Genomic DNA, 27582 nt, shown 5'->3' with positions numbered 1-27582 from the left:
CCATCTGGCTGTCCTCTAATTCAATTCAGTTCTGATGTTATTATCTACCTGGAGATAGCATCAGGTCCCACATGTTGAGGGAACAATCTCACAGGACTGTCTTCTACTTCCAATACCAACTGCAAGTCCCGGGTGTTTCACCAGTCCGTCTGACTAACCAATTACAAATCAAGGGGCTCCCATGAGCCCCTTTCTTAGGTTCAATTAATTTATTAGAACATCTCACAGAATTTGGGGAAACATTTTACTTACATTTACTGGTTTATTATCAAGGATGTCACGAGGAAACAGAGGAAGAAATACATAGGGCAAAGCATATAAGAAGTGGCATGGAGCTTCTATGCTCTCTCCAGATAGACCACCCTCTAGCAACTTCCACACGTTCGGCTATCCAGAAGCTCTCCAAACCCAGTCCTTTTGGGTTTTCATGGAAACTGTGTTATGTAGGTGACTGATTAAATCATTGGCTGCTAGTGATTGGCTTACCCTTCAACCCCTTTCCTTTCCTGGGGGTTGAAAAGTCTAAATTCTCTAATCATGCCTTGGTCTTTCCTGTGACCAGTCCCCATTCTGAAGCCACCTAGGGGCTAACCAGTCAACTCGTTAGCATACAAAAGGACACAACACTTTGGAGATGCCAAAAAGTTTAGGAGCTGTGTGCCAGAAACCTGCAGGCATAATATTTTATTGCGCTTCACTATTGTTTTACAGACAGTGTGTTTTTTACAAATTGAAGGTCTGTGACAACCCCACATCAAGCAAGTCTTATTGGTGCCATTTTTCCAATAGCGTGTGCTCATTTTGTGTCTCTGTCACATTTTGGTAATTCTTGCAGTATTTCACAGTTGTCATCATTATTGGATCTTCTATGGTGATCTGTGATTAGTAATCTTTGATGTACTATTGTAACTGTCTTAGGGTGTCATGAATCATACCCACCTAACACAGTGAACTTAATCAATAAATGTTCTGTGTTCTGACTGCTCCATCAACCAGCTGTTGTCCTATGTCTCTCCTTCTCCTTGGGCCTCCTTATTCCCAGAGACACAATAATACTGAAACCAGGGCAATCAGTTACTCTGTAGTGGCTTCTAAGCGTTCAAGTGAAAGGAAGGATCACATATCTCTCACTTTAAATCAAAAGCTAGCAATGATTATGAGGCTTATTGCGGAAGGCACGTGGAAAGCCAGGCCTCCTGCACTGAACAGCTGGCCAAATTGTGAATGCAAAGGAAACATTCTTGAAGTAAATCTAAAGTGGTAACCCAGTGAACACATGAATGAGGAGAAAGCGAAACAGTCTTCTTGCTGATATGGAGAAAGTTTTAGTGGTGTGGAGAGATTAAACTAGCCACAGCATTCCCCTAGGCCAAAGCCTAACCCAGAGTAAGCCCCTAACTGTTCTCAATTCTGTCAAGGCTGAGAGAAGTGAGTGAGGAAGCTGCAGAAGAAAAGGCTGAAGCTAGTAGAGGTTGGTTCATGAGGTTTAAGGAAAGAAGCATCTCTACAACAAAAAAATACAATTGATAACTGATTAATGTGGCTACACTAAACAATAGATTTTCAGTGTACATGACACAGCCTTCTAGTGGAAAAAGATGCTATCTAGGACCTTCACAGCTATAGAGAAGTCAATGCCTGGCTTCAAAGGACAGGCAGACTCTCCTGTTAGGGGATAACGTAACTGGTGATCTGAAGTTGAAGCCAATGCCTATTTACCACTGTGAAAGTTCTAGGGCCCTTAAGAACTTTACTACATCTACCCTGCCTGTCTTCTATAAATGGAACAACAAAGCCTGGATGACAGCATGATATGGTTTGGGTCTGGTTCTCCGCCCAAATCTCATATCAAATTGTAATCCCCAATGCTGGAGGTACGGCTTGGTGGGAGGTGACTGGATCATGGGGACAGTTTTTAATAGTTTAGCACCATCCTTAATGGTTTTCATGATAGAGTTCTCATGAGATCTGGTTGTCTAAAGGTGTGCGGCACCAGCCCCTTTCTCTCTCTTCCTCCTGCTCTGGCCATGTAAGATGTGCCTAATTCCCCTTCCCCCATGATTGAAAGTTTCCTGAGGCCTCCCCAGTCATGCTTCCTGTACAGCCCGTGGGACCATGAGCCAATTAAACCTCTTTTCTTTATAAATATTACCACTCTCAGGTATTTCTTTATAACACTGTGAGAATGCAGTAATACACAGCACATCTGTTTACATGGTTTATTGAATATTTGAAGCCCACCATTGAGACCTACTGCTCAGAAAAAAAAGATTCCTTTCAAAATATTACACTCATTGACAAGGTACTTGGTCACCCAAGAACTCTGACAGAGATGCACAAAGAGATGAATGTTGTTTTCATGCTTGCTAATACAATATCCATTCTGCAGCCCATGGATCCAGGAGTAATTCTTACTTTCAAGTCTTATTAAAGAAATGCATTTCATAAGGCTATAGCTGCCACAAAGGGTGAGGCATCTGATGGATCTGGGAAAAGTAAATTGAAAACCTTCTGGAAAGAATTCACCATTCTAGATGTTATTAAGAACATTCATGACTCAAGGGAGGAAGTCAAAATATCAACATTAACAAGAGCTTGAAAAAAGTTTATTCCAATCTTCATGGATGACTTTGAGGGGTTCAAGATTTCAATGGAGAAAGGCAGATGTGGTAGAAATAATAAAAGAGCTATAATTAGAAGTGAATCCTGAAGATGAGACTACATTGCTGCAATCTCATGATAAAATTTGAAAAGATAAGGAGTTGTTTCTCATGGATGAGCAAAGAACGTACTTATCTGAGATGGAGTTTACTTCTAGTGAAGATGCTACAAGTATTGTTGAAATGATAAAGGATTTAAAGTATTACATACACTTAGTTGGTAAAGCAGTAGCAGAGTTTAAGGGAATTGACTTTTGAAAGAACTTCTACTCTGGGCAAAATGCTATAAAAAAGCTTCACATGCTACAGAGAAATCTTTCATGAGAGGAAGAGTCAATTGATGGGGCAAACTTCCTTGTTATTTTAAGAAATTGCCACAGCCACCCAAACCTTCAGCAAGCACCACCCTGATCAGTCATCAGCCACCAATACTGAGGCAAAACTTTCCACCAACAAAAAGATTATGATTTGCTAAGCTCAGATGATTGCTAGCGTATTAAGCAATAAAGTATCTTTAAATTAAGGTATGTGCATTGTTTTTTTAGACATAATGCTAATGCACATTTAATAGACTGCAGTATGTTATAAATCTAACTGTTGTATGCACTGGGAAACTGAAAAATTCGTGTGCCTCACTTTATTGTGATATTTTATTTCCTGTGATGGTCTGTGACTGAACCTGCAATACTCCAAGGGATGACTATATATATATTACAGTACCACACCTCAAGAGTTAAAACGTAGGCTGAGATCCAGTCTTAGATGCTTTGACATTCACTTTTCTTTGGTGGCCAAATGGACCAACTGGATTGGAAGTCTCTTCCTAGCACTATCGATTTTGAGTAAAGTGACCTAGCAGTTCATTGACTATATATCTATAACCAGTCTTTAATAAATGGTTCAAGAATTTAAAATTACATTTTGACATGTCCAGTCAGTATATGAAAAGATACCTCTTTTGTTCCTTTAAGATTCAAGCCTTCATGCCAATCTGGTCCCAACGCACTGCCTACATTATCTGCTTTAGATTTGCTTCTAGCTTCCTTTTTCCTTCCTAAAGAGATGAAATTAAATAAGATAAAAATTACCAGGTAGAGAAATAGGTTAGTGTTCTGAAGTTTTTTATTTAGGCAATGTAACGATTCATATATATACATACATTACAGCATGACTAAACTATGTTATCTCTATTAATCATTTTAGTCATTATTTTAATATTTTTCTGATGCAGAGTTACAAAATGGATACTCTTTCAATTGTGTAAGTTGTGTATAAACACACTCAACTTACATTTTGGATGTTACATTGGTTAATCTGAAGGGTAAGAAAATTAGCCTTCGAATTTTTGTAATTTTATCAATTTTTAGCACCTCCAAAATGTACAAAACTCGTTTAATTTTATGATCTAAAAATTTTTTAAAGCCATCAAACTTAAAAAATATGTTTATATTATACATTGCATTTTTTACAAAACTTTTTTAGGTGTTGCCCAAATGTAGCATCTCTTTGCAAAGATGCAGATGGGCTGAGTTATTCAATTCATTTTAAATTTCTTATTTTAATTGTACATATAAAATACATACATATATAAAATATATATAATAGAAAATCTGAAAACTTCATGTAAAGATACATAAATACCCATATTACTATTTCCAAAATTTGTTTTATTAAATTTTCTTGTAGCCCTTTTCTATATGGTTAAAACAAAGTTCTGTATGAGAATTAAGAGCTAGGTGCTACGCTTACCTTCAGTTGTATATCTGGTTCTTTTCTGTGCAATTTTAGCCTCTGGTTTTTCAGCAATGAGCTTTGAAGTCAAGAATTCAGCTGCTCCTGCATCGAAGAAAGTATTCCCTATAGCTTTATCTTTAATGGCCCAAATCACTTCACAGCCTTCAATTTCATACCTAAAAACAATATTGAAGTTACTAAGAGTAATTTCAAAAGTCTAAGTAAAAAATCTTTGCATTTGCAAATAATGATCTCCTGAAGCAAAAGCAGGGAACGCATTTTTAAGGCAAACTGGGAAAAACTGATTATAAAGAGGAATATTAACGTTCTTTAAAGATACTAAGAAAAATAGAATAGTAAAAGAAACTAAAGCTGTTTACAGAAAGAACCTTTAAGTGACAAATACATATACTGAATATGAATATGTATTAAGTGACAAATACATGTAATTTCATTACAATGTACATCATTAGAAAATGTTCAATTTCTACAACACACTTATTATATGAATGGCCCCCAGGGGAAAGCAGTGCTTTTTAGAAACTCTGGTTATAGTGTAATCAGTAATGGATGGATGGTACATAGCTATAATATTAAGAATCAGTCACTTATGTGGTAACGACTTTTTGTATCTTCAAAGCACATTGTGGAAGGAAATAGAAAATGGAGAGAATCAGAGGTATAAGCTAAAAATCTTAAGGATCAAGATCAAGGATCTTAGAGGAAGGAACGAATGGACATGGTATATATAAGCCACCTTCTATTACTATTTACTAATAGTAATGTAAGGTAATGGGCATGTGATATTTTATTCTAGGTTTAGATACTGAGAAGTGGTTTTCCTAACAATATTCGTTTCACAAAGTCCCTGAAGTCCATTATAATTAAGGTGATCATATAATTTATCATCTAACTTGGTATACTATCTGCTACTAATAATCATTTTTGGTACAACTGGTGGAAATGGAGACAATCCCAGTCAAACAAGATATATTGGCCATCCTAACTATGATAGGATTTTATCTAAACTTGCAATACTAATAAAATACTGTAATTAAAAAGTTAAGGTATTAATTTTTCACATTTCTTTACAGTGCAAAGTATTGCCATCTTTATTTTGCAGACTGATATAACATAGGTTATACAACTTTTCAAAACTAATCAATAAACAGATTACAGAAAAAGGGTTTAGTACATCTGAATCCAGGTCACTTGATATTCACACTTTCTAACATATGGTGATAAGGAGCTCCTTGCTTCATCTAATAAGTCTTTACTTTTCCAGCTCTCCTATGTCAGTAAACATTTAGTCACCAAATTTCAGATTAGTGGGTGAACATTCAATTTTATGTTACTCTGTCATATAGCATTACTGACCAGTGGAAAGTGGAATACACACACATTTGGTAAAAAAAGTTTGTATTTCAATTTACATACAGACATACAGTTATCATGTAATGCTTTCTTTTTGATAAACTGGGAATTTGTATTACCATTTTTAAATTTAAAGTAATATTACAATATAACACCTATCAGTGTAGTTTAACATACTGATGACTGACTAGCAGACGAAGTTGTACTTGCTCTACCTCTGAAGACACCTTCTAATCCTCTTTTCCTAACTTGAACTATGCAAGATGCACAAGTTTGACGATTATCATCACATACAGAGGGGAAATATGCTTTCATTTTTAAAATGACTCTACAAAAACAGACAATGAGGTATTGCAGTTTTGTGAAGTTATGAAAAACAGTATCTGTTTGAAAAGGAAAGGATTAACTTACACTTAGAAACAAGAAAACAGATAATAACTGAAAAAAATGTATAATGAAGAACATGAGTATTACTTTCACGGAAACACAGTGTAGAAAGGGTATGAGTATGCCAAGTTTCATGACAGACAAAGATCTAATCATTCAGCAGACCTAAAGTCAGAGAATAACATTATGTGGGTCCATTTTTATTTATCAAAGAAGACCTTACTAAATACAAAATTATAAGTTTTATCCAATTATACTGTCTTCAATCTCCAACTTAAAGAAAATGATGAATCGGATTAAATGTAAGACTCTGAACATTTCTGAACATAAAATTTTTAAATGTAAATAATGACAGTTACAATAATAGTGATACTTTGGTGATAGCTGATGGAGAAAACCTGTCATGTATCTATTATACACATGGATTTGAAACCCCATTTACAATAAATCTATACCTCTTCCCTCTTGGCCCACATTTTGGTTTTGACCCTTTCTCTGTATTTCTACATACAATGCCACAAACTTCATAATAACAATAATGACTGCTACCCGTAGTACTCAGGCAATTTAAGAACTCCTACAGGCTTCCACTGGGTCAGATCATCCTCTAAAAGCGGGGCAAAAACCTAGTCTGAGAGTTGGATTGAATGCAAGTGAGTAGAGATATGGCTTTGGAAGAGTCCTTATTTTGATTCAAATTTGTCCTCTTTGTGGTCTGACCCAACTTTATGGCCTGAAAAAGATCCAGACTATTTCATGTCAATCATCTGCTAGAGGATAAAATCATGAAGTGAATCAGTCTTCTGCAGGCCACAGCGGGATATTTCTCAATGGTTTTTGAACTTGTAATGTCATCTTAAGATGAAAATATTTCATATTAATTAATGTGTTCATATTTCCTAAGCCACCAAAAACCAAGAGCTGGAAGAACCACATATCCTAAAACAGGAGTCACAAATATTTTGGGTTACACTGGCCAGAGGTAACATGAATGAATGAAGCAGGATTTATCATATAAGCAATAAAAAGTGGTGAGGGTGGCCGGGCGCGGTGGCTCACACCTGTAATCCCAGCACTTTAGGAGGCCGAGACGGGCGGATCACGAGGTCAGGAGATCGAGACCATCCTGGCTAACACAGTGAAACCCCATCTCTACTAAAAAATACAAAAAACTAGCCGGGCGTGGTGGCGGCGCCTGTAGTCCCAGCTACTCGGGAGGCTGAGGCAGGAGAATGGCGTGAACTCGGGAGGCGGAGCTTGCAGTGAGCCACAATCGCGCCACTGCACTCCAGCCTGTGTGACAGAGCGAGATTCCGTTTAAAAAAAAAAAAAAGTGGTGAGGGTTATCACTAGAAATCTCAAAAGGTGCAAATATTTAAATTATTTTTAAACATAGAATATACTTATAAAACACAATTAGGGGCCAAATTTGGCCAACCACCTTGAGACCTAAAGCATTCCCAAAACATATATATTTTATAATAAAATTTCTACAATTATGGAGTCCACAAAAGCTAAAAAAAAAAAAAGGTTAATTTTTCCCCTTGAAAATGTATGCAAATTATATTTATCTTTGATTTTCAGAATAAAAAACATTTTCCAGTCTGCCAACAAATCACATGAATCACAAAGCAATTGTTAAATTTAAAAACAAATGATTTTTAAACAATTTAAATATGTTATATTTAAAAATAGATACTTACACTAACTCAAGTGCAATACCACCGTTCCCTATGATCATTATTCTTTTAGCTTTAGTAAGCTGTTTCTGAAATTCCTATGTTAAAAAGAAAATAATGAGGCAGTATTTTATAATAGCGGGCAATATCTGAAATAAGAGGCTTCAATGATAATATTCTAAAAATGTAAATATTTTATTGAATTTGTAAAGAAAAAAAATGAATCTCACTTTCCCACTCTATCAGGGTACATCCTTCTCAATTAATATTACAAAAGCTCCCTATTCTACTTTATCCTAAGCTGCTTTTATAGCAATACCTCTCCTGATTTTTCCTTCCTTTTAGGTCATTACATTTACAGTACTTCAGAATTTCAGCAGGAGGCACTATTAACTTACCACATTCCCAACTATTTGACCAAATCAATTATTCTTTCTTTTTGCCTGGACTCTCAGTTTCCCTAGAGTTACTCAACACTCAAAACTTCTAGGAATGAGGAATGAGAAGCTCAGCAGCACAGTGGTTAAGAGCAGACTCTGGAAGCACTGGCTCTAGCAATTACTAACTGAATGACTTTGCAAGTTGCTTACCCTATCTGCACCTCACGTCCTTCAACTGTAAATGGAAATGATCCGCCGGGCGCGGTGGCTCAGGCCTGTAATCCCAGCACTTTGGGAGGCTGAGGCAGGTGGATCACAAGGTCAGGAGATTGAGACCTTCCTGGCTAACACCATGAAACCCTGTCTCTACTAAAAACACAAAAAGAAATTAGCTGGGCATGGTGGCGGGTGCCTGTAGTCCCAGTTACTCGGGAGGCTGAGGCAGGAGAATGGCATGAACCCGGGAGGCAGAGCTTGCAGTGAGCCGAGATAGTGCCACTGCACTCCAGCCTGGGTGACAGAGCAAGACTCTGTCTCAAAATAAATAAATAAATAAATAAATGGAAATGATAAGTGACTATATATCCTGATGCTTCTGTAAAGATTACGTGAGATGATACAGACAAAGCTGGTAGGAGTAGCAGGTGCACAATAATGTCAAACGTTTACGGGAAAAAAAAATGTTATTAACATTCTAAGACAGATAAATTGATGCCTCCACCCTCCAGAAAAAAAGACCACAATGAGCTTACAGAAGCCAGTGGTAATTCTTTGGGCACTTTCAAAAGTATAGAATAGTTTCATTGCTTCAAAATGACATCTGAACAGAAAAATTCTTCCTCCTACTAAGTTTCTATTAAGTTTATCTCCAAACTTATACTATTCACTGAAGCTGATATCTTTAAAATTCTCCAAGAAAAAAAAAAACACTGAAGTTTATTTTAGTTTGTCCTTCATTGAGGATATTGCAATTTAAGAAAGACCTGTAAGAGCACCGGACCTAGAGGTGAAAAGCACAAGTTTAAATTGTGTATCTGATAAACTTAATAGCTAAATTAGTACAGACACATAATTAATCTCTCAACCTCAGTTTCCTATTTGTAAAGTGGGAGTAATAATCGTCACACAGGATTATCATGAGGACTCAATGAGTTCATGTATGCAGCGGACCTAGCTGAAACAGTTATGAGCTCAATCTCTGATAATATGAACTTAAACTGTTTACAAGAAGATAATCAAGTTCCTTTAAATTTTCTCTCAATTCCTAATTAATTAAGAGACAAATAGGCTGCAAGAAAACCTTATTAATTTTTCAGAATATAAATTATATTAATGCAAAATCATCATGTCATGAGACAGAACAACAAACCTGAGGTTAGACACAGTACTGTGAAACCAGGAAGAGTTTCTTGGCAATAAGGGTTCATAAGCCCTGAATTAAATTACCAAAAGGAAGTTGTATAATGCTCCAAATGCAGATGTTTCACCTTACTGGGACAGTTTATCTAGGGCAGAACAATAAGTCAAGTGACTTTTTCTGTTCTATGATTCTATCATGATTTTGTACCACAAAGATCTTTTGAAATTTTTTTTGCTGGAGAATAAGAGCCGTAATTTTTGAATTGCTTTTACCTTTTTGGAAAAAACTTGTGTTTCAAATGTGGTATGTATGTGTTATATTATTTAGGCTGCAAATCACATATTCTCAAAGTAGAGTAATGAATGTGTGTGCACTGCAAGTTGTTAATATTCAGCAGAGTCATTATATCTGGGTTATCTCATGCTGATAACACATCAGCATGAACTTAAAAACATAATATCAACTAAAAATAAATAAATTGACAGGAATAGGCCGGGCGCGGTGGCTAATGCCTGTAATCCCAGCACTTTGGGAGGCCGAGGCAGGCGGATCACGAGGTCAGGAGATTGAGACCATCTTGGCTAACATGGTGAAACCCCGTCTCTACTAAAAATACAAAAAAATATTAGCCGAGCATGGTGACAGGCGCCTGTAATGGCAGCTACTCAGGAGGCTGAGGCAGGAAAATGGTGTGAACCCAGGAGGCAGAGCTTACAGTGAGCTGAGATCGCTCCACTGAGCTCCAGCCTGGGTGACAGAGGGAGACCCATCTCAAAAAAAAAAAAAAAAAGAAAAATTGGTGGGAATAAAACATAACCACTCTGTGGTTTATTGGTCATGAAACAAAATTCCCTTCTGCCATTATAATTTAGGAATCATAAGTGGAACAGTTTAATTCAAATGTAGAAAAGTCTTTTATTTTCCTTCCCATGATTCAACCTTACCTGAGCACTGTCTGTATCACGGATTCCTAATACGTAAGGATTTCCTTCACATATCAACTTTGGTTTAGCTCCAGCACACAGACAGAGTTTCTTATATACATGCTGATTGCCATCTTCTGTTACAATGCACTGTAAATACATCAAACAATGAGAGAAAAGGGGGACACATAATCAACATGGATACAATTTCACTTTAAATTAAAAATTCAATAAGGCAAAAGCAAAACGTAACATATTAAGGTTGCCTCTTGGTGGCACTCAGTTCTTTGTTATAGCAATTACAAAACTAAGCATGAGAATACATGCATTGATCCAGTTATTCTTAATCATTTTAAGCTCATGAACCATTCTGAGATCTTGTGAAAACCAGTCTTTCTCCCCTGGAATAAAAAGGTACATTCACGCAAAGTTTTACATTAAACTTCAGGGAATCCCATGTTGGTTGAAAAGGTATGTTGACCCCAGATTAAAAACAAAACTTCAAGACATTTTTAAATTAAGTTTTCTCATTACACCCGTGACAGGCCTTGATGCCTTGATGAAGATTTCTGATCTCAAGGGAAGTTACTGTAAGACGACCTAGTAATTCTAATCATATCATTCATACCTTCGTATCTATTATGAGTACAGAAATGCAGTGAGTGGTGAAAGAAGTTATGGTATATCTTCTTAATCTAAAAAGACTAGGAAGTGCTATTAAAAAAAAAAAGCAGTATTTATATCTTAAGTAAAAATAATGACTTTACTAGCGAACAAAATGCTTTTGGGGTATATTTTAGTATAAGTAAAGAACATGATAATCTTTAATCCTAGCATGTATTGGCTTTAAATTTATATTAATTTTTAATAACTTAAATGGGTCTAAAACTACACATCAGAGATCTAGTGCTTTCGTTCTTTAATACTGAATGAAAAACTACATATAAATAGTAGCCTTTAGAAAACATTTAAACATAAATGCATGCTACTATGAGAGATGTTCCACTTTGTTTGAATGATTTAAGCATTCATGTTTGTGCCAATTATTTGATTTACAAACCTTGGCAAATTGTATCATAGCACTTAATACCCAATGAGACATTTATAACCCAAATTAACTCTTCAGTTGCAAAACAAATACATAAAACCAGTAATCCAGCATAAGCATAAGCCACATAGAAATTTTATACAAGTCTTCTTTCAGATAATCTCATTAGAATTTTATCTGACAAGAACAAAAGTTAATTATAGGCACTGACAAAACTTAAAAAATAATTTGCATTTAGCTGCTGTAAAAACAAACAGCACAAACAAACACAAAAACTCTTTCCACACTGCTAAATTTTTGCCAGGAGATGTGAAAGTAAAACATACTATCTCTAATTCACTAAAATATGTAAAGGACAATTCTCCAGACAGAAGTGAGTGACACACTCTGCATCCTCACCTCATCAGGAAACTACTGAAGTTCCTGGGGAAGCACAGTAGCATTTCATAAAAACAAAATGGATGGAGAGAGGCCTGGCGCAGTGCTCACGCCTGTAATCCCAGCACTTTGTGAGGCCAAGACGGGGCAGAACACGAGGTCAGGAGATCCAGACCAACTTGGCTAACACGGTGAAATCCCGTCTTTACTAAAAATACAAAAAATTAGCTGGGCATGGTGGAGGGCGCCTGTAGTCCCAGCTACTCTGGAGGCTGAGGCAGGAAAATGGCCTGAACCTGGGAGGCGGAGCTTGCAGTGAGCTGAGATTGTACCACTGCACTCCAGCCTGGGCGACAGAGCAAGACTCCGTCTCAAGAAGGAAAAAAACATGGATGGAGAGGAGAAAACCTATGGTGGCTGTTAAGGCCCTGATGCCAAGTATGTGAAATTGATATCATCTGATGGCCATGAATTTATGGTAAAAAGAGAACATGCATTAACATCAGACACGATAAAAGCCATGAGTGGCCCAGGTCAGTTTGCTGAGAATGAAACCAATGAGGTCAATTTTAGAGAGATACCTTCACATGTGCTATCAAAAGTATGCATGTATTTTACATACAAAGTTCGCTACACTAACAGCGCCACCAAGTTCCCAAACTCCCAACTGCACCTGAAATATAGCACTAGAACTGCTGATGGCTGCGAACTTCTTAGATTGTTAAATAAAAGAAATTATAATAAACTGTTAAAAAAAAAAAATGTAAAGGACAATGGATAAAAGAAGGCAGACATGCACTGCATGTGGGATATTTTTCAAATGGTAATGGGAGGCATTCTGATTCATTCAAATGCCCTAACACATAAATTCCCTCACAACACATTTAGCATATTGTGAGAACCCACCTCAAATACAAAATAAATTGACAACGATATTACTTGGAATATGTAATACCACTATAAGTATTAGAAACTTATCTGGTTTGGGGATTCAGATTTTTTCTTGTTTCCTGATAAAATTCAGTACTTTTACTTTTTTCTCTCAAATTACTTGTGTTTCAAATGTGGTATGTGTTTTATCTCCTTTAGGGATAAAACACATCTCTAATTTATGGGTTAGACCTCATAAATTAGAACTGCCTTATACAAACAACTACAAACCTACTTCTTATCTTGCCTAAAGCTCATCTGAGGATACTGTAAATCATCTAACTACATCCTTTCCTGAGCCTGCCTTCTTCATTCTCATGCAAAGCGTTACTGAGTCCTGCTGAATTTATAGTAGAAATCTCACTCAAATCTTGGATATTTTTTACAACTACATTGTCCCTGTCTCAGTTCAGGCCTCACATCATTTTTCAAATCAATTTTTTAAAAAATTGTTTATTCTTTTTGAGACAGAGTCTCACTCTGTTGTCCAGGCTGGAGTGCAGTGGCACAATCACAGCTAACTGCAGCCTTGAACTCCCAGGCTCAGGTGATCTTCCCACCTCGGTCTCCCAAGTAGCTGGGACCACAAGTGCACGCCACCATGCCTGATTAATTTTTTGTATGTTTTTTGTAGATATGGGTTTTTGCTATATTGCCCAGGCTAGAGTAGAACTTCTAGGCTAAAGCCATCCACCTGCCTTGGCCTCCCAAAGTGCTAGGATTATAGGTGTGAGCCTGTACATAATTTCCTGACCCTTTACATAATATTTGACTATCATAACCACCTTCTAATTCGGTTGGCTACTGGCCACTTGTTCATTCTCAACACTCCTATCAGATCCATCTTCCTTAGAAAAAAAAAAATCAATTTTATTATTGATGCCTCAGCTCTTAAAATCACCTTACAATTTCTCCCAAATATAAAACAAACTCAACTTCTTATAGCATGACATTAAAAACCCTTCAGGATCTTATTTACTTAGCTTCTAGCCTTGATTGCCAATCTCCTTTACTTAACCATACCCTAATCCCTTTGACATCTCTATTCTTCATATTTCTTTTCCTTTCTTTGGGTCTTTGTACATTCAACCTCCTCTTCCTGGAATGCCCCTTTCCACCCGGTGAACTCTTAATTTCACTCATCTGTTAACACCCAGCTCATTTTACTCTCTCTGTGAAGTCTTCCTAAATCCTTGATATCAGAGCTTTGATAGTATTTCAGTGACTGTGTTTTTTATATATCAATATAACTATAGTATACATGTTCATATTCCCTTTGACACTGACAGTTCCTAGAGGCAGACACCTCATATTATCCCTACTGCATCCCAGCACCTAATGCAGTAACCAGAACACGGTGGACACTTTATAAACATTAATGTAATTTGAAATGTGAAGACTAAAATCCCAAATCTAATTATATAATTCCAATAAACTTACAAAAACTGTATTTTTTCTAGTAATACTAGAAATCAATGTCACTAAACTTTACATATTAAAAACTTAAATGGTGGTGGTGGTGGTAGAGCTGGAGTGAAAAGAAGGCAGGCAAAACCTCATCAAGATTCAATAATGGAAAATGTTATTAAGAAAACAATTATCTTACGTGTTCTTCACTCTTCAGTTGCTTTACGCCAGATTCTATAACCTTAATGTTGGGAAAGCGTTTTTCTAACATGGTACTTGATTGTTCTTCAACATCAAATTCTTCCAATATTTTAGAAATCTATACAGATCAAAGAGATTAAAAATGTATATTTTTAAAGTATTTTCTTTCAAGAACTTAAATAATAAAAATACTTTGCTTTTATACACTATTTTGTGTTTGTAAAACAAAAAAGTTAGCCAACTGCACTATATAGAGTGGAAAGAGGACTAGATTCAGCATTTAGAGACTTAAATATTTGCTTGGCCGCTCCTGGGCAAGTCAGGTGTTATAAGCCATAGTTTCCCGGCTAATAAAATGAGAACTGACCTGTAAAATGAGGGGTAACACCACTTACATTTCTACAGTTTAGTCAAACAGCTTATTTATTTCCTTATCCTTCAAGCTTTCACTCTCTATTTACTAGCAGACCTGATGGTCATCTAGTCTTTGTACTCTTCCTTCCTGTTCTATAAAACCATCAGTACTCTTCTAGACTCACTTTCCTTTCTGTCCAGTTAAAGTTCAGTTGTGAATCATTTCACCTTTTCCCTAAATCCTTCACTTCCTTGCTCTCTTATCCTAAACTGTTAACCTGAAAATCCCCAACCCTATAAATTATCTACTTGCTCTAGTCCTAAGCCCAGTTTGCTGCAGAAAGACCACACAGCCTTACAGATTGATATTCAACCTCAGCTGCTCCTTAAAAACTGCATGGAAATCTTACTGCATGGCCTTGACAGTTCTCAAAACTTTTGGTCTCGTGACCCCTCTACGGTCTTACAAATTATGTAAGAACCTACTTCTAGGGTTATTTAAGGATCATATATTTGAAACCTTTAGAAGACTACTTGGTGCATGGTAAGCACTTAATAAATATGAATTATCAGTAGTAATCTTTTTTCTCCTTTAAAAATTATACAAGTCATGAATCATGCTCTTTGTAACACTAAACAAACAATACATAATAGAGAGTAAATGTTAAAGTCTCTCTTTATCCCTCTCTAAATCTCATCCATAATCCCTCAGGATAAGCACTAGTGACTTTTTGGTGTTATGTTCTATACTTTTAATCTCTGTATCTTATGTGCCTAGAACATTGGCTTATAATATAGGTACTCAATAAATCATAAAGATAATGCCATTTCCTACTGCTGTACACAGAACAGCTGATATTTGTATATTTGTTATTGGCACATTTAAGCTCCCACCCCTGTGAAGTAAGTAAGGAAAGTATTAATACAACAGGAGAAGCAGCTTACAGAGATCTTCCAAGGCTACCCGACCAGTAAATAAGAGGCCTAGAAACCAAGTTTTTTCCTTCTACTGTGCATAACTTACAAAACTGGCAAACACTGAATTCAAGTCTCACAACTCTTGGATTATTATACTGAATTAGGTCTTCTGGAAAGATAATTATGAGACCCAGCTATACATCTTTCTCTTATGTATACAGTCTCAGCCTGCCATTAAATATGTACTTTTACCTTTTAAAGATTAATAGCTATATTTTTTCCTCTATTTCTCCCAAACTCCATAACTCTTTGGCTATACCTAACTAGTAAGATATCATGTGTATCTCTGCTTAGGTTATAGAGGGACAACATGGTATATGCCACTAAACTACCCTTGGTCTTACAGGTTTACAACATGAGAAAATTATATTCCATTATCAGGATATTACAAGAAACATCGTATTAAATGAAGGGCTATGGTAGTAGTCTTCACTGAAGGGTGGGAAGAAAGACAGAACCTACGTTTTTCGCCATTTTATAAATTTTATTTTGCATAGGCTTTATAATATTTACAATTGTAGTTCTGTAGCTCACGCATATAACTTATTAGTATACATATATTGGGATGTCAAGGCAAAACGTTTTAACAGTTGAGCTACAGGATCAAAAAAGTTTGGAGATGGCTTTTCTATACTATGACCCCACTGTTCTTAGACTCCTATTATAATGCGAATATAAATTAATGGAATACAAAGTATTCCGAGATGCTTATTACATATCTGAAACACCAATGATCTGTAAGTATAAACTTGGCTTGGAAGTACTTTTCTGATTTGTAAACACACATACACACACCCCTACCCATATTTATAATAAATATCTACATGTATATTTGTACCCATTTTTAGATTTGCAGAGCATCTTTCCTGGAAAATTTTTATTGGCAACTTTCTCAAAAGTAATTCTAAGTGGAAGGAAAATGGAGAAAAAGAATAGAAGACTAAAAATTCAGTATAATTCTGGGAGCTTTCGGTATTCTATGTGAATAATTCTCAACTCGAGGTTTTTTCAAATGACTGTCAAAAGAATATTTGTAATTTTAAACAATTAAAACACTCCAGAATGCATGGCGGTATTGTCATCAAGATGGCTAAGTAGGAGATAGCAGCCTTCATTCCCCCATTAAAAACAAACACAACAAAACAAATACAGACAACTATTCACAAGCCAAAATAGCCCAAAGAGGGCTTAAGGGCCCATTAAACGATCTGCAGCAACACAGAGGAGCAAGAAAATGGAGAATAGCCACATAATAAGAATCAATAATGACCCTGGCACACCTGAGAAACCAGGAAACGGCTAGGAGCAAAGAAAGGCAGAGGCTATCAGTATCAGTCACATAGTGGGGAGCACTGTGGTCCATGGTGGCCTGCACTGCAGAGGAAACTGGCATTCCTTGCTACTGTGACGGATCCAACCACCATTCTGGCCAGGGAACCCCAGAGAGGGAGACATGGCGGCACAGCTTGTCTTCACAAAGAAGTGGCCAATGTCAAGATGCTTTGGGAAAGGAGTCACTTCATCTCTCAACCCCATAGTGTCCCAATCGCAATCCCACACATCAGACCCAGGGTCTACGGCCTGCACTGGGCCCACCTACATCTCAGACACCAGAGCCATCACCATAGTAAGCTAGTTTGCACTTTGGGCCCTGCAACCAAGCCTCACTGCACATGTCTGAAATCCAGGCACTGGCTCAGCCACAGTTGAAAGCAAGGCCCTTCCCTGACAATGAAGCTGCTATAACTTTGAGCACACCTGTGTTCCCATTCCTGGTTTCCCTGGCTGCTTCACAGCACACCTGTGTTCCCATCCTTGGTTTCCCTGGCTGCTTCACAAGCATCCTCACCTCACATTCTATTACCAATACAGCAGTATGGGTACTTGCACTCTAGGCAACAATGTCATTACTGTCCCAGATCCCAGAGCTTTTGTTCCTCCATGTATGCCTGGGTTTTGGGTCTCAGCTCTATCACTGCTCCATAGGCACCACTTATCAGACACCAGTGCTGCTGCCACTGAACCTGAAGGCAGACTCAGTGCCACTTGGGATCCCCTAAGCCACAACTTCCTTGTGATTGGGAGACTCTTAGCCGCCACCGACAATGAAAACCCCAACAACCCTCACTACCACTGCAGACATCCAGAGTTGGATGCTGAGGATCCCTGCAATCTTCAACAATTAACTCAGCTGACAGAGCTGCATGGATCCTCACTGGTGCCAGTACTGCTACATCCTATCCAACAAGCAGCCCTCCCCATAGGGGAAGGTCTTTCCACAGCAAAACTAGCCCATACTTGTGAAAACAGTGAGTGTGTCATCAAATGTGCAAACATCAACATATGGCAACAAGAAACATGATAAACCAAGAAGCCATGCCACCAAAAGAACAGAAAGAAATGGCAAGAAGAAACATGATAAACCAAGAAGACATGCCACTAAAAGAACACACACACACAAAACCACTGCCTGACAAAGAATTCAAAATAATTGTTTAAAGAAGCTGAAGGAACTTCAAGAAGTTACAAACAAACAATTCAATTAAATCAGGAAAACAATAAGCAACCAAAACAAAAAATTTAAAAAGACAAGTTATTAAAAAATAAAGCAGAAATTCTGGCAATGAAAAATGCAATGGATGAAACAAACAAACAAAAAAATGCAACAGACTATGTCAACAAAAGAACTGATCATACAGAAGAAAAAATCCGTGAATCTAAAGACAGATTATTTGAAAATACACAGTCAAAAACGAAGAAGAAAAAAGAATGAAAAGAATGTAAAAATAGGGAATTTAAAAGATAGCATGAAAGAAACAAATCTTTGAGTTATAGGAGTTATAGAAGGAGAAGAGAGAGACAAAGGAGTAGAAAGTGTATTTAAAGAAATAACAATAAAAAACTTTCCGAATCTGGAGAAAGATATAAATATCCAGGAACCAGAAGGTCAAAAGTCTCTAATCAGATTCAATCCAAATAAGGCTACACCAAGACATATTATAATTAAACTGTCAAAAATCAAAAACAAGGAGAGGGCCATTACAGCAGAAAGAGAAAAGCAAATCACAATAAGAGAGTCTCCAAAAGGCTAACAGCAGATTTCTCAGGAGAAACCTTACAGGCCAGGACAAAATGAAAAAATAACATGATTTGGACGTCTGTCCCTGCCAAATCTCATGTTGAAATGTAATCCCCAGTGCTGGAGGTGGGAAAAGGCTAAATCGCGGGAGTAGATGCCTCATGGCTTGATGCCGTCCTTGCCATGATGAGTTCTTGCGAGACCTGGTTGTTTATACATGTGTGGTACCTCCTCTCACACTCTCTCCTTTGCTCCTGCTCTTACCATGCGATACATCTACTCTCTTCGCCTTCCACCATGATTGTAAGCTTCCTGAGGCTTTATCAGAAGTTGAGCAGATTCCTGGCACCATGCTTCCCATACAGCATGTAGCACTATGAGCCGATTAAACCCCTATTCTTTATAAATCACCCAGCCTCAGGTATTTCTTTATAGCAATGCAAGAAAGGCCTAACACAAATCATATATTCAAAGTGCTGAAGGAACAAAAAACAAAACTGCCAACTAAAAATACAGTACTTGGCAAAGCTGTCCTTCAGAAATGAAAGTGAGATAAGGACTTTCACAGACAAATAAAAGCTGAGGGGGTTCTTCACCACCAGACTTGTCTTACAAGAAATGCTACAGGGAGTTTTTCAAACTGAAAGAAAAGGACACTAGTTAGTAACATGAAAACATGTGAAAATATAAAAATTAACTGGTAAAAGTAACTACACAGTCAAACTGAGAAAACTCTAAAATTGTAATGGTGGTGTGTAAGCCCCTTATATATTTGGCTTACACAAAACTATTAAATAAAGACGAAACTAATAAATATAACAAGAGCTTCAATAATTTAAGGGATATATAATATGAGGTAAATTGTGGTATCAAAAACATAAAATGTGGCAGAGGAGTAGCGTAAAAGTGTAGAGTTACTTTATGTGGTCATAGTTAAGTAGTTTTCAGCTTAAAATATCCATTATAGTCAGGCGCGGTGGCTCAAGCCTGTAATCCCAGCACTTTGGGAGGCCGAGACGGGTGGATCACGAGGTCAGGAGAACGAGACCATCCTGACTAACACAGGGAAACCCCGTCTCTACTAAAAAATACCAAAAAAAAAAAAAACTAGCCGGGCGAGGTGGCGGATGCCTGTAGTCCCAGCTACTCAGGAGGCTGAGGCAGGAGAGTGGTGTAAACCCGGGAGGAGGAGCTTGCAGTAAGCTGATCTCTGGCCACTGCACTCCAGCCCTAGCGACAGAGTGAGACTTCGTCTCAAAAAAAAAAAAAAAAAATCCGTTATAATTGTTTTACATAAGCCTTATGATAACCACAAATCAAAAACATACACTAAATACAAAAAGATTAAGGAATCGAAGCTACCACTAGAGAAATGCTAAAGGGAGCTCTTCAAACTGAAAGGAAAGGATACCAATTAGTAATTAGGTATTCAAGTAGGATACCAATAATTTAATTAGAAGGAAGACAGGAAGAAAGAAAAAAGGAATATAGATTTGCAAAACAACTAGAAAACAATTAACAAAAAAAGGCAGCAGTAAGTCTTTACCTATCAACAATTACCTTGAATATCAATGGACTAATTCTCAAGTGAAAGAAACAGTGGTTGAATGAATAAACAAACAAGGTCTAACTACATGTTACCTACAAGAAATTTACTTCACCTGTAAAGACACACAGGAAAAGGAAAAGGAGAGAAAAAGATATTTCACGCAAAGAGAAAACAAGAGAGTGGATGTAACTGTACCAGATAAAATAACTATTTGTAAAAAACTGTAAAATGAAACAAAAAGGGTCATTACAAAATGGTAAAGAGAACAATTCATTACGAAGATATAACAACTGTAAATATATACGCACCTAACATCAGAGCACCTAAATAATAAAGCAAATATTAACTGATATGAAGAGAGACACAGATTGCAGTATAAAAAGAGTAGGAGTGGCTGGGCACGGTGGCTCACACCTGTAATCCCAGCACTTTCGGAGGCCAAGGGATGCGGATCACTTGAGGTCAGGAGTTCAAGACCACCCTGGCCAACATGGTGAAACCCCATCTCTAACAAAAATACAAAAAAAAATTAGCTAGGCACGGTGGCACACACCTGTAGTCCCAGCAACTCGAGAGGCTGAGGCAGGAGAATCACTTGAATCTGGGAGATGGAGGTTTCAGTAAGTCAAGATTGCACCACTGCACTCCAGCCTTGGTGACACAGCGAGACTCTGTCTCAAAAAATAAAAGAGTAGGGAATTTCAGTACCCCACTTTCAACAATGAAAAGATTATTGGAAATAAAACACTGGATGTGAACTAATGGATTTAACAGACACATACAGAATATTTCACTTAGCAGCAGAGTACACATCCTCTTCAAGCGCACATGGAACATTCGATAAATCACAATAGGTCACAAAACAAGTCTTAACAAATACAAGGATGAAATCATATCAAGCACGTTTTCCCTACCACAATGATATAAAACTAGAAATTAATAACAGGAGAAATTTCAGAAAATTCACAAATATTTAGAAATTAAACAACATTCTCCTAAAGAACCAGTGGGTCAAGAAAGAATTTTTTTAATTAAAAATATCTTGAGACTAATTAAAATGAAGACACAACATACCAAAACTTACAAGATTCAGCAAAAGCAGTTCTAAGAGCAAAGTTTACAGCAATAATCACTTATATCAAAAAAGAAAGATACCAAGTAAACAACTTAAGGTTACATCTCAAGGAACTAGAAAACTAAGAACAAACTAAGCTCAAAATTAAAGAAAGGAAGGAAACAAAGAGCAGAGCAGCAATAAATGAAGTAGAGACTAGAAAAACAATAGAAAAGATCGACAAAACAAAAAGATGTTATTTTGAAAATACAAAAAAATTGAGAAACCTTTAGCTAGACTGAAAAAGAGACAAGACTCAAGTAAATAAAATCAGAAATGAAAGAGGACACTTTACAACTGATACAACAGAAATACAAAGGATCATAAGAGACTATTAGGAATAATTATATTCCAACAAATTGGACAACCTAGAAGAAGTGGATACATACCTACATACAGCCTACCAAGATTAAACCACAAAGAAACAGAAAATCTGAACAGATCAGTAATAAGTAAGGGGATTAAATTAGCAATAAAAAGTCTTCCATCAAAGAAAAACCCAGGACCTGATGACTTCACTGTTGAATTCTGTCAAACATTTAAAGAACTAATACCTAGCTTTCTGAAACTCTTCCAAAAATTGAAGAGAAGGGAAAATTTCCAAACTCATTTTATGAGGCTAGCATTACCCAATACAAAAGCCAGGTAAGGATACTACAAGAAAAAAAATTACAAATCAATATCCCTGATGCACATAGATGCAAAAGTCTTTAACAAAATACTAACATACTGATTTCAACAACATATTAAAAGTAATCAATTCGCCAGGTGTGGTGGCTCACACTTATAATCCCAGCACTTTGGGAGGCTGAGGCGGGCGGATCGTGAGGTCAGGAGATCGAGACCATCCTGGCTAATATAGTGAAACTCCATCTCTGCTAAAAAATACAAAAAAGTAGCCGGGCCTCGTGGTGGTCGCCTGTAGTCCCAGCTGCTCAGGAGGCTGAGGCAGGAGAGTGGTGTAAACCTGGGAGGCAGAGCTTGCAATGAGCCAAGATTGCGCCACTGGACTCCAGCTTGGGCAACAGAGCGAGACTCCGTCTCAAAAAAGAAACAAAAACAAAAACAAAAAACAAAACAATAACAACAATAAAATACAAATCGTCAATTCACCATAATCAAGGGGGATTTATTCAGGGATGCAAACATGGCTTAAAATATGCAAATCAGTAAATGTGATATACCACATTAACAGAACAAAGGACAAAAATCATGACCATCTCTACAGATACAGAAAAAAAATTTAACAAAATTGAACATCTTTTCATAATAAAAGCCCAACAACTAGGTATAGAAGGAATGTACCTCAACATAAAAATGGTCATACACAAGCCTATAGCTAATACTATATTGAATGGTGAAAAGCTGAGAGCTTTTCCAAGATCAAGAACAACACAAGGATGCCCACTCTTCAACACTTCCATTCAACATAGTACTAAAGTCCTAGCTAGAGTAATTAAATTAGGTAAGAGAAAGAAATAGAAGGCATCAAAATTGGAAAGATTTTAAATAGCTTGACTTAGCCATTCCACAATGTATACATATATCAAAACATCATGTTGTACAGCATATAATTGTACTTGTCAATTTTTAAGAAAGAAAAAAATAGTTACCTTAATGCTATGCAAGTTAAATTGCAATTTTTTCAAATTAATATTAAGAAGTTATACAAAGGTTCTTACCTGCTTGAAATTCGTAACTGCTTTAATAACGGGAGAAGCTGTTATCAAGAGAATATCTTCTGATGGAAACTGAGTAGCCAACTTATTTTTAAAAAGAGAGAAAAAAAATTAGGACGAATTAAGTACTGGCATATATGGTTTGGGGTTGAGGATGATGCAACTTTAATAATGTAATTAATCTAGAAAATTAAAAACTCACTGCTTCTCATCTAAAGGTCTCCATTATCCCCTGTCATGTCCTTATCTACAGGGCAATGGTAAATAATGGTAAACTCTGATACTGATAAAATAATATATTTACAGCAAACACTAACAAAGAACTGCTGAACAAGAAAAGTGATATAAAGAAGTATCCTTTATGGCCAGGCACGGTGGCTCACCCTGTAATCCCAGCACTTTGGGAGGCCAAGGCGGGCGGATCACGAGGTCAGGAGATCGAGACCATCCTGGCTAACACAGTGAAACCCCGTCTCTACTAAAAAAATATAAAAAATTAGCCCGGCGTGGTAGCGGACGCCTGTAGTCCCAGCTACTCCGGAGGCTGAGGCAGGAGAATGGCGTAAACCCGGGAGGCGGAGCTTGCAGTGAGCCGAGATCGCGCCACTGCACTCCAGCCTGGGCGACACAGCAAGACTCTCCGTCTCAAAAAAAAAGAAAACAAAAAGAAGTATCCTTTATTTACTTCAACTATTTTGTATACCAATTTAGAGTTATAATGCAGAGAATTAGAATAAACTATTTTCCTAACAGTTAAACCAACTTATATTTATCTTAAAATAATATTTCATTTGTCTTCAATGGGATGAAATCAAAGCAAACCCTCAATATTAAACACTTAGAATATTGGTCTGACTTTCCCCAATGCTTCGGCACTCCTATTCTGCCTCTTCCAGTCAGTACATATTGTGGGATGATAAAGCCATTTTAACAATAGCTTCAACAAAATTTAGAGGTATAACTTGTTAATGTTTCATTATTTGCCTTTAGCTATAATCTCTTTCTTCACTCTGCACCTGAAAGCATTTTCTTATCTCAAAGTCTGGTTCCTCCACACCACCACCCTCAACAATCTGGCTTCTATTCCTACTACATCACTAAAACAGCATGTTTGAGGTATCCATGAATCCTTAAAATCCAAGGGATTATTTCTTTTCTTTTCTTTTTTTTAATGGAGATGGGCTCTTGCCATGTTGCCCGGCCTGGCTTCAAACTCCTGGCCTCATGCAATCCTCTCACCTTGGCCTCCCAAAGTTCTGAAATTACAACTGTGAGCTATCGTGCCCAACACCCATGGGATTCTTCTTAGTCTCATTCTATTTAAACTTTCTATATTTGGCAATATTATTACTCTCTCCATCTTTCTTTCCTTTGCATATTCTGTAATTTATCTCCCTGTTTCCATTGCTAGATGAGGTCCTCGAAACTTCTTTATACTACTCAAAGCACCTTCAAATTGGCTCCCCAGTTTCACGTATAAACCAGCTGCCTCTGCCACAAATACATTGTAACTAATCATCTTTCAAACCTTTTCACACGATCAAGTTACTCCACCGCTCAAAAACATCTGACTACTTGTAAATTCTTCTTAAGTTCTTAGCATGATTTGTAAGATTCCTTATGATCTATGCTTTAAGCTTTACTGCTCGCTGATGATCCATGCTTTTCCACTGGAGATGGCATTCTTTTCTTGAATACTTGAACTTTCACTCATTCTCTCAAAATGAGATTTTAAAAATACCTCCTTCGATTAAAAAAAATTCCTCTTCCCTAATTCACTCCCTACCTACTCCACAGGCACCCCTAAGATAACCGTTGATATCTCTTGCATAGACATACAACATTGTCTCTCCCACTAGGCTGTGGGTCCCTAGTATGGTATACCATGCTGTTCACAGTTGAACACTCAGCCCTTAAATACGGTGCCTGCATCATATATGCTTACTTAGTGAATACATGAAAAATACGCATCCAATAAAGAAAACACTTCAGTTTCTTGTACTATTTCTTATGACTTCAGCGATTGCTCATGTTTATATCAACAAAATAACCTAGAACTTTTTGGAATACACACATGTATATGAATATATACGGTCTGGCTATTCAGTATCAACAGGAAAGCATGCCCTACATGCACCTAATCCTTCCTGATTGTTTTATAAAACATTACTAGAAATAAAAGTATCTTCTATCGTGGGAGTTCGAAGTATAGAAAACTTACGTATGGGATTCTTTATTAATTAGTTAAGGTGCACTAAAGACTTGGCAACTATTTGGAAACTAAACTCAGTCACCTATGACAATTAACAAAGGGGGCTAAGGGCCGGGCGCTGTGGCTCAGGCCGGTAATCCCAGCACTTTGTTAGGCGGAAGCAGGCAGACTGCTTGAGCCCAGGAGTTCGAGACCAGCCTGGCCAACATGGTGAAAACTCTTCTCTACTAAAAATACAAACATTAGCCGGGCATGGTGGCGGGCGCCTGTAATCCCAGCTACTTGCGAGGCTGACGCAAAAGAAGAATCGCTTGAACCCGGGAGGCAAAGGTTGCATTAAGCCAAGATCGCACCACTGCATTCCAGGCTGGGCGACAGAGACTCCGTCTCAAATAAAAAGAAAAAAAAAAAAAAAGAGGGCTGAATTTTTTGTGTAAATACGAAGTCCTCATGTCTCCTCTGATATTACAAGAATCTGAGCACAGATCTGCCAGCTTTGGTTTCTCGGCAATAATTTGCCTCCCACTCCTCCCTGCGCCTGAGAGAAAGCTAGTGAGGCCATACGAGGACCACCAAGCAGTTTCTAAAATCTGGGAGCAATAAGTGCGAAAAGCGCGCAGCAAAAGAGGAACCCGGAAGAAGAAAAAGGGAGGGGGTGGGAGGAAAGCCTTCAGCGCTACCGGCTTTGGGGTAGGGGAAAGAGGCGGAACCGCCTGAGCACCGCCCTACCTGCTCCGCACAAGTGACGCCCGCGATGCCGCCGCCGACCACCACGAATTTCCCTGCAGTCGCGGGAGGGCGCGCTGCCTCCATGCTGCCGGACTCCCAGTGGTTTACTGACTATCGCGGCGGAGCAGCTGGACTTTGGACTCCAGGAGAGGAAGCAGCCAAGAAGCGGACACTTCCGGTGCCTTATCCACGGAATCCGACCTACGGGTGCTCGGGAGCTCACACTTAGTCTTCTCGAGTGCCTGCTGCCGGCTGCGTTTCGGAAGCAACGAATTGTCTCGTGATTTTCAGAGCTTTGCGTTAGTATTACTACACCTGAATGTAGTTATTCCATAAAAATTTGACAAAGAGAAGACCAAAAAATAAAAAATAAAAAAGTAAAGAAGATGGGTTGCCCAAAGAAGTTTGATAAATTACATATCTAAAGATACACCAGTATTCTCAAGGGACAAAGCTTTCATATAATAGATGAATTGGTATGAAGTTCTCATTATTTGTGTCTGAGAGAAATTAGAGGCGCAGATCTCATGCTCTTATTGACAGAAGGAGCCCCACTTATTGGCAGAATGTCTTATTGGCAGAATGACGGCCCCACTTCTGTCATTTTTGTAGATGAAGAAACTGAGTCTTCTGAAAACCACTTCATTGCCACCGTTCACCTAACAATCCAAGATTTTTGTCTGTGGAAGCACAAAAATTCTTCATGACAAGGCAAAACAATACTACTGAATTGTTCTCTAAGAAATTGTCCTTTACATTTACAACATTGACCTCAGCTAAAGTTTCCAGTAATAATGTACAGTTGCTTTCCATTTTGTCAAAACAAATGAACATTTCTTACATTTCCAATCAATAGCAGCATGTTTGAAAGTTGAACGAAACATTCCCAGTCTCCGTTTTATTGTGAATTTTTTTCGTGGTGGTCAATTGTTTTTAAGAAATTGCTAAATTATTTCTAACTGTTTTTACTATATTATTCACTATTCATATTATTTTACTATTGGTAATGGTAAGGTACTATTGTAATGGTAAGGTATTATCTCCCAAATGGCTCACTCTAAAACTAGTAATTACCAGTGTCCCTTTAATTCTTTAAACACTGAGAATAACCATTATATATGAACAGGAAAGCCTACCACGTATCTAATTACAGTTATTTACTGATACCCATAAAAATCATTGTTCTTTGATTTACCAAGTTAAATGGTAAGCGGTTTAATAAACGTGTCTAATTCCTGTTACTAGTATAGCAGCCAAACAAAGCATTCATTTCTAGGAGGAGGAAATACATTCCTTAAGCCCATTTAGATCTAATCTTGCTTCACCTTATTTTCACAATATCTCCCTCACACTGTGGTCCATTCAGGCCACACTACACTTCCAGATCCCAGGATATGCCAATTTCTTTCTGAGCATTTGCACATACC

The 27582-nt window shown here is 37.5% G+C and overlaps 1 protein-coding gene and 1 pseudogene across 1 annotated transcript in view; one reads left to right on the top strand and one right to left on the bottom strand.

Moving 5' to 3' along the window:
* PYROXD1 (pyridine nucleotide-disulphide oxidoreductase domain 1) overlaps positions 1-26443 on the bottom strand; it is a 33821-nt gene extending 7378 nt beyond the window's left edge. The window contains exons 1-7 of the mRNA XM_009180344.3: positions 26156-26443; positions 23218-23298; positions 14460-14579; positions 10519-10647; positions 7859-7932; positions 4410-4570; positions 3614-3714 (exon numbers count right to left, since the gene is read on the bottom strand). Coding sequence (XP_009178608.2) covers positions 3614-3714; positions 4410-4570; positions 7859-7932; positions 10519-10647; positions 14460-14579; positions 23218-23298; positions 26156-26239 — 750 coding nt within the window. The 5' untranslated portion in view covers positions 26240-26443. The remainder of the gene's footprint in view (positions 1-3613; positions 3715-4409; positions 4571-7858; positions 7933-10518; positions 10648-14459; positions 14580-23217; positions 23299-26155) is intronic.
* On the top strand, positions 12297-12648 carry LOC101006342 (annotated as a pseudogene).
* Positions 26444-27582: the final 1139 nt, after the last annotated feature.

The sequence above is a fragment of the Papio anubis genome, chromosome 9 (genome assembly GCF_008728515.1).
Source record: "Papio anubis isolate 15944 chromosome 9, Panubis1.0, whole genome shotgun sequence".
Taxonomy (NCBI): Eukaryota; Metazoa; Chordata; class Mammalia; order Primates; family Cercopithecidae; genus Papio; species Papio anubis.
The sequence above is the reverse complement of the archived record's forward strand: the minus strand, read 5'-3'. Positions and strand labels throughout refer to the sequence as shown.